General features: G+C 45.7%; 1 protein-coding gene across 2 annotated transcripts in view; it reads right to left on the bottom strand.

The window, feature by feature from the left end:
* Nucleotides 1-2,124: 2,124 nt before the first annotated feature.
* Nucleotides 2,125-7,075, bottom strand: part of MCOLN2 (mucolipin TRP cation channel 2) — an 80,192-nt gene continuing 75,241 nt past the window's right edge. For both annotated transcript variants that reach the window (XM_008264961.4, XM_008264962.4), the window contains exons 13-14: nucleotides 5,677-5,798; nucleotides 2,125-2,901 (exon numbers count right to left, since the gene is read on the bottom strand). In XM_008264961.4, coding sequence (XP_008263183.2) covers nucleotides 2,865-2,901; nucleotides 5,677-5,798 — 159 coding nt within the window. In that variant the 3' untranslated portion in view covers nucleotides 2,125-2,864. The remainder of the gene's footprint in view (nucleotides 2,902-5,676; nucleotides 5,799-7,075) is intronic.

Below are 7,075 nucleotides of genomic sequence, written 5' to 3'. Positions count from 1 at the left end.
ATAACCTGCCTAAGGAGTCTGGATGGCAGGGGGCAGACAGGTTGCAAAAGCAATGCTCTTTTTTTTTTTTAAGATTTATTTATTTATTTGAAAGACAGAGTTACAGATAGGCAGAGGCGGGGTTGGTGGGGGGGGAGGTCTTCCATCCACTGGTTCACTCCCCAGATGGCTGCAATGGCTAGAGCTAGAAGCCAGAAGCTTCTTCTAGGTCTCCCACACAGGTGCACAGGCCCAAGCACTTGGGCCATCTCCTACTACTTTCCCAGGCCATAGCAGACACATGGATCACATGTGGAGCAGCCAAGACTCAAACCAGTGTCCATATGGGATGCTGGCACTGTAGGCCAGGGCTTTAACCCGCTACACCACAGTGATGGCCCCAAAGCAATGCTCTTAATGTCTGCACTATTCCATGTTCTCCTGGAACCTACTTACATTCATGGCAGAGACTCAAGAGGACAGGTTTCATTCAGTGCCAGGGTTTGTGTGAGTTATGTGATTTATATTTCAATCTCACTTGGTTGAAGTTTATTATCTTCACTAAGAAGCAAAATGCTCAGGGCCTCTAAGCACAGGGTAAGCTAGCATTTCAGCTCACATCTGTCTACATGGCTCCCACAAAGGGCCTTTTCTCCCAGCCAGAAGCCTACAGGGTTAAGATGTGCATCTGGCTTTGTGACACTGCAAGCCAAAGAGGTAGCTCCTACAAGGATTAGAGTTCTCAGAATGAAATCAATAGGCAGAAAGAACATGTATTTCAGTTGAATACTTCAAGTGGAGGCCTATGGTAGGAGAGAAGATTGTTTATCCCAGACATGTCTATTAGCAGAGTTACGATACAACATTTTTCAATAAAATCCAAATAGATAATTCAGTTGGTTACATGTAAACTGCTTGAAATTATTTTAAAAGGGAGAAAACAATGTTTCCACTGATGCAAGGTGACCTTGAAAAAGATTTTTCTTCCTGAATTTGTTTTGTCAAGCTGTAGTGAAGAGAAAGAAAAGGAAACATGAAAGCCAATAAAAGAATGACATGAGTGTGGAAATCCATCATGAATCTTCTATTTAAATGGCAGTCACAGCTGCACAACAAGTAAGAGACTTAAGCACACAGGGACATACCCAGAAGTTACTAAGCACTCTAATTACATACTTGATTCTGGTGCCATGCAAATAACCCCAGAACCACCAGCGTAATGGCTTTTAGTTTAAAAATCTAACATAACTCTTGACTTTGTGTGTGTGTGAAAAAAGGAGGTTAACTAAAATAATAATTTTATTTTTAAAGTATATTTATTTTACCTATTTGAAAGGCAGAGAGACAGACACACAGAGATCTCTGTTCTACTGGTTCACTCTTCAAATGCCTAAAGCATCCAGGGTTGGGCTAGGCTGGGACCAAGAGCCAGGAGCTCAATCAGGGTCTCCCACATGGGTGGCAAGGACCCAATTACTGAGTCATCCATCTCTGCCTCCCGGAGTGTGCATTAGTAGGTATCTGGAACGAGGTGCAGAGCCAGGACTTGAACCTAGGTGCTCCAATGTGGGAGGAGGGCATCCCAAGCAGCATCTTAGTCATTACAGCAAATGCTGCCCCCCAAATGGTAAATTTAGCAAAGTATTCTGTGTGTAAACATGACTCCCTAACTCTCTTACAAGCTGTAATGTTATTAATAGGATTATCTGCTTGGCACAGATTTGGTTTAGACACATGTAGAAAGAATGGGAGCAAGGACAGGAAGGGGAGAAGAGGAAGAAGTCTGGGTGGGGGGGCTTCAGGGAGAGGGCCACGGCTAAAGCCAGGGAAAGACAAGGACAGCCCTGGGATGAGGGTCCAAATTCATTCAAATTCTGCTCTTCATCAATAAATCTAAGGTAGCTGACTCCCGAGATAGCTCAAGTATGGAATAATTCTATGCATGAAATGATCTTAACCTCACAAATCATTATCATAAGCATCGATTGAATAACTTCAATATGAGCTCCTGTATCTCCTTTACTGCTTTCAAGAAAGTGAAAAATCCTTCTTGGAGACCAGTGATTAATGAAGTTGTGATCAAAAACCTTTACTGGGTAGACGTTAAAAGATACTGCATTTTTAAAAAGTAGTAGTGCCATATAGTATGATAAAAAATAAATTTATTGGGGGAAAGTATACCATATTTCCTTGCTAGAGAAAAGCAAATTCCCACCACAGAGGAGTTTCATTACTAAAATGACTCATCACTGCTAACAGTTTAGTTCGTGAGTGGACAATCAACAATTAGCACACGTGACAAGACAGCCAAATGACGCTTTCCTACACATCCTACCGTCCAGGCCAAATACTGCTTCCTATTCTGCTGAAGAATAAAGTAGGCAAGAAATGCTCACTTTGAGGAGTCTTCTTCTGTTGTGACTGTTTTCTCTGGGTCACTGAAAGGCTGTCCAGCTAAGAAACTTTAATTTGCTATTGCAACCAATTTGGCTTCTGTGCAGGCCGAACAGACAAATGTCTTCAAACCCAATGATCACTTTGACAATGAAACCTTATTTGACGATTTAAACTGATGCCTTAGATACTACTGACTGGCATCCTCTGAAATGTGCTGTTTTGTCCAATCATGCCATCATTAACAAACGAGTAGAGCATTTCATTATCACGGTTCAATTGCACCAGTGCCGGGTAGTAGCCTGTGGTCTATTCTTCATCATCCAAGTTTATAAAAAGCAACTGTGGAACTTCAGTTGTGGCCAGACAGCTGACAGCCACTCCTCTTTTCCAACCCACAATTAAATAAATCTTTTTGGAACTGCTGGTCCAAGCCGTATGGGGTTCCTCTGCATTGTCACTGAAACTTAATTGTCCTTGGCAAGAGGACTTTAGTTAATAAGTATCAAGTGGTCATCGCTTCCTTCCCTGTAACAGAAAGGGGTGGAGAAGAGAGCAATGATTTAAAAATCTTCTAGGAGACACATAAAGGGTCTGAAGATGTTAAAAAAAATGTGTATTATGACAAAACTATGCATGGATTTCAAAACTTTTCCACACCAAAATAAACCTACCTTTTAATTCCATTTTTCAGTGTCGCATGAAATGAATAACAGGAAAAATGGATCAGGGAATTTGGATGGTCTGAAGTTTGAGTAGAGCTTTTGGAAACAAACTGTGAAGCACCATCCATCCAGGACCCTTCCTTCCCCTCCTCAACAAAGCCTTACCAGTGGCTGGGAGAGCCAGTTTTTCCCCTCCTTCGTCATGGTAGAGAGGAGGAAAAGTCAACTCTGCATCTGTTCTATCAAGCATCTCTCTCCAAAGAGCCACATCGCTTTAGAACTGGAAGGGGTTCCAGAGATCATCTAACTCATGCTGATGGAAAGAGGGTTAGGAGAGGGCCTGAGACACACTTGGTCAAGGCAGGGTCCAAAACAAAAATGCAGGTGTTCTAGTGTTCACATGTTGTGGGTTAACTGGAACTTGTATCTCCAAAACTCATGCGGATGTTTAATGTCTTAATGATTGATACGTGATCTAATTTTGGCATCTGAGAGGTGGGTCTGGGGGGAGGTCTTTAGGTCACTGGGGGTGTGCCCTAAGACAGTTCTCTGGAGAGGGCTGCTGATTTGAGTTCAAGTTCCGTCTAGTTGTTCTGTTTCCAGGATCTCTAGGTGGTCATACCTCCACACCTACTATGGCCAGTTTCCACCAGACACTGCACTATGGGGTCGCCCAGTCCTCAACTGCACCCTCCAGACTGCAAACTCAAGAAAACGTTTCCTTCCCAAGAAGCTCCCCTTGGGTCTTTCACTTGAAGTCACAAAAGGCTGACAACACATCAGGTGAGAGGCCCTGCCAACAACTGGAAGGCGCCCTTGTGGCTTGGTTGCTAGACTGTTGGAAATGAACGGCTACACGCATGCTCTGCAGGAGGCAGAGCTGTGATGGACAGGTGCCGCCATCATGACCAGCAGACAGGGAGCACAGAGTCTAATCTGTGGCCTTGGTGAGTTCCTTCTCCAGTATTCATCCTCTGCTCGTGGCCTTCCTCAGTTTATCCCATTCTCCAGTTCTATTCCTGACAGTCATTGAGCTACAGTAAATTTTTGGTGGCATCAAAGCCATCACATGTTCTCAAGCCCCAGTATAGTCCATTTCCTTCCAGCTGGTCCCACAGCCTTTATTCCCTCTTTGCAGCTCCCCTACAACCCCCTCTTCCCAGGGATGGGGGGCTTTGTTCTAAGAACTCCACTGTAGCTGCTCCAGCCAACCTCACTCACAACCATCTTTTGGTTAAACTTGGCAACAGCTACTTCTATGTTTCGATATTCCCTTTTTTTTTTTTTTTTTTCAAATCTTTCATCATTCCAGTTCCCAGTTCCATCGCTGATTTCCTCTGTGGATTCTCTTCTACCCTTTAACTCCTTCTTTCCTCCTGATGAACACGAACTCCTCTTTCGTGCCATGCATCTTCTCAACCGCACTCGGCACCCTCGAGAGCAGATTGCCTGTCCACGTTGCCCTTCTTAGCACTCAGGCCCAATCTCAGCAGTCAGTCCCTCAGTCCACTCCTCAGATCTCTTCACTCAGTCCACATGCTGCACAAGAAGACAGACGGAGCAACCCTCTAGGGTGTGCTGAGGGGCCAACCAAGCCTAAAAATCAAACACACCAAAGACCTAGCAATTGCTTTTCAGAATTCACAGCTACATTCGCCAGTGAATGTTTGTCCCTTGCCGTTAACTACACAATAGAAAATCAACGCTGAGAGACTTTCCTTAGCCCGCGCGACTCCTAGGAGGCTGCTGCCTATTAAGAAAATTAATTTCCCTTCATCCCGGCTTCCACTGCAGCAACTTAATGCTCTGAGAGGATGAAATGTGATTTTAAAAGCCTACCTCTGCTCGGAAGATCTCATTTCATATTTACCAGACATTCTCGGACATGCTCAGTTGTAGCCTTCCAAATCCCAAGCTGCGGATGCATTGATTAACAGAAAAATACACCCTGTGGTTCTGGGGAGTAATTATGTTCTTCTATCTACTTGGAGAAGCTGGTTTAGGGAATCCTCCTGAAGAGACACGGAGAGGGTCTCCTTCTTGTTACAAATCCCCACTCCTGACTTAGGATGAAAATAAACATGGGCACACTTAGGAAAACGGTGCTCATCTAACCCCCACGTGGTCCCAACCCACTCTGTGGTGTGCTTTGTCCACGAGGTCCAGACCACTTTTCTGTGGGTCCTGACAAGCACAGCTGATGACAAGGAGCTACCGGTGTGCGCTCCAGCCGAGGACACGTCAGCGTGCTGTTCAGCAGGTTTCCTGCTCTGTTTCCACTGTGAAGAGGGAAAACGCGTTGGCGAGCCCAGGGCTCCGCCTCCAACAATGAGAGCTCAAACCTCTTGCTCTGGCCACTTAATCAGTTTCTTGACTCGAGGGGCATAATTCATGGCTTCTCACAAGAGTCTCTTACTCTTCCTAAGAGATTTCAGTATGTCCTGTTGCTTCCTAACAGCCCTGTTGAAAAGGAACGATTCATTCCTAAAGTCTTTTCTAGTGGGAGGGAAGACAGGAAAGATGGCTGATTTCCCACAGTGAGCTGGCTCCCAGGTTCAGCGTTAACCTTGGGATGACTCCTTCTCAGCGCAACAGAGCAGCTTGTCTCAGGAACGTGCCGATCAAGCACAACACTGACCTCCTTCGACAGCAGGTGCAGGACAGGAAGGCTGAGGGCTCTCTCTGATGCTCCCCTTCACGGCCACTCCCCTTCAGAAACTCCTGCAGGTCTGTTTCAGGAAATCCGTTCTGTTGGTATCTCTTTAAATAAAGTGTACAAGGCCATTATTTTATTTACAGAGCTCAAGAAAGTGCTCCCATTGTCAATGAACAAAAATCCACCTTTGCTAAAACAAAACTCTCCCACATTGCCAGCTCAGGGCCAAAAAGCAATATTAACAATGATGAATCAATCTGTACAGAACGCCAAGCCAGGGCCACCACGGGGACAGAGAACAATCCAAAGGAAAACTCCAGAAAGCAGGCCAAGGTAGAGCAGGGGAGGGGTGTGTTGAAAAGGAAAACGAAAGAAATAATGAAAAGTCTAAAGTGTGAGTGCCTTTGCAAGATCAGATAAGATTCCCCTGCATATACGGCCCACGTACAATTGCTTGGAAAGCAATTTCTCTTTTCTCTACTTTTATGAAAGGGGTCGTTTAGTGGGACAGAAGACAGTAGGGTTTTCCAAAACACAAAGATCCTGAGACACCCCCCCCCCATGACTAGGGAGGTCATCCTCCCCAACACTGAGCAGTGGCCCACCCCAGGGACACTGCCACAGGAAAGCCATGCACCTGCAGGGCAGGAAGGTATAGTTCTCCTTCCACCCAAGTCCCACTGCTCAAGCCAGTCCTCATTCCCACCTAAACCACAGTCTCCACACATGCTCAAAACAAGCCCAGGAGTTTCTCCACTGGTCTGCCTTTCTTCTGGGTCAGTCTAAGAGTGGTGAAGCAAGGACAGCACCCAAAGTTGCCAACACTGATCCTAGAGCAGGGCTTTCCAAGCACAACCACCTGCTGTAGAGGTAAGCAGCACCTGAGAAAGAGCACTTCCCCAAGCTATCAACCAGTGACGTGGGCCCAGGCTCGGAGGACACAGAGCCCATCCGGTGGCCTAGGAAAGCTGGAAGCCACAGTCACAAAAATCTTTGCTTTCACGATTTAAAGGAAACTTGCTCCACAGAAGTGACCACGTCATCCTGTCTGTGTCAGTGTCTGGAGGGTGGTCAGGGTGGCAGTGGCGCCTTATCGCTGGCACTTAACTGTCCCAACCCGGGTTCCAGGGTGCCACACGGGCAGCGGCCAACAACTTGACTCCCCATACTTGGCCCATCCTTACCCACACCTTTCCTCCTGCCCACCTGATCTGCAAGCAAATCCACCTGGGTCTGGTAACAATGACAATGTCCTAGTTGCATACTTAAAACTGATCAATAGCATTTAACAGCTTTCTTTCTACAAACCGTCAAAATCTAAGCAGAACTGCAATATTTTAAGGGAAAAACGTATACGATGAAGTTGTAATCTATACACAAT

The sequence above is a fragment of the Oryctolagus cuniculus genome, chromosome 7 (genome assembly GCF_964237555.1).
Source record: "Oryctolagus cuniculus chromosome 7, mOryCun1.1, whole genome shotgun sequence".
Taxonomy (NCBI): domain Eukaryota; kingdom Metazoa; phylum Chordata; class Mammalia; order Lagomorpha; family Leporidae; genus Oryctolagus; species Oryctolagus cuniculus.
The sequence above is the reverse complement of the archived record's forward strand: the minus strand, read 5'-3'. Positions and strand labels throughout refer to the sequence as shown.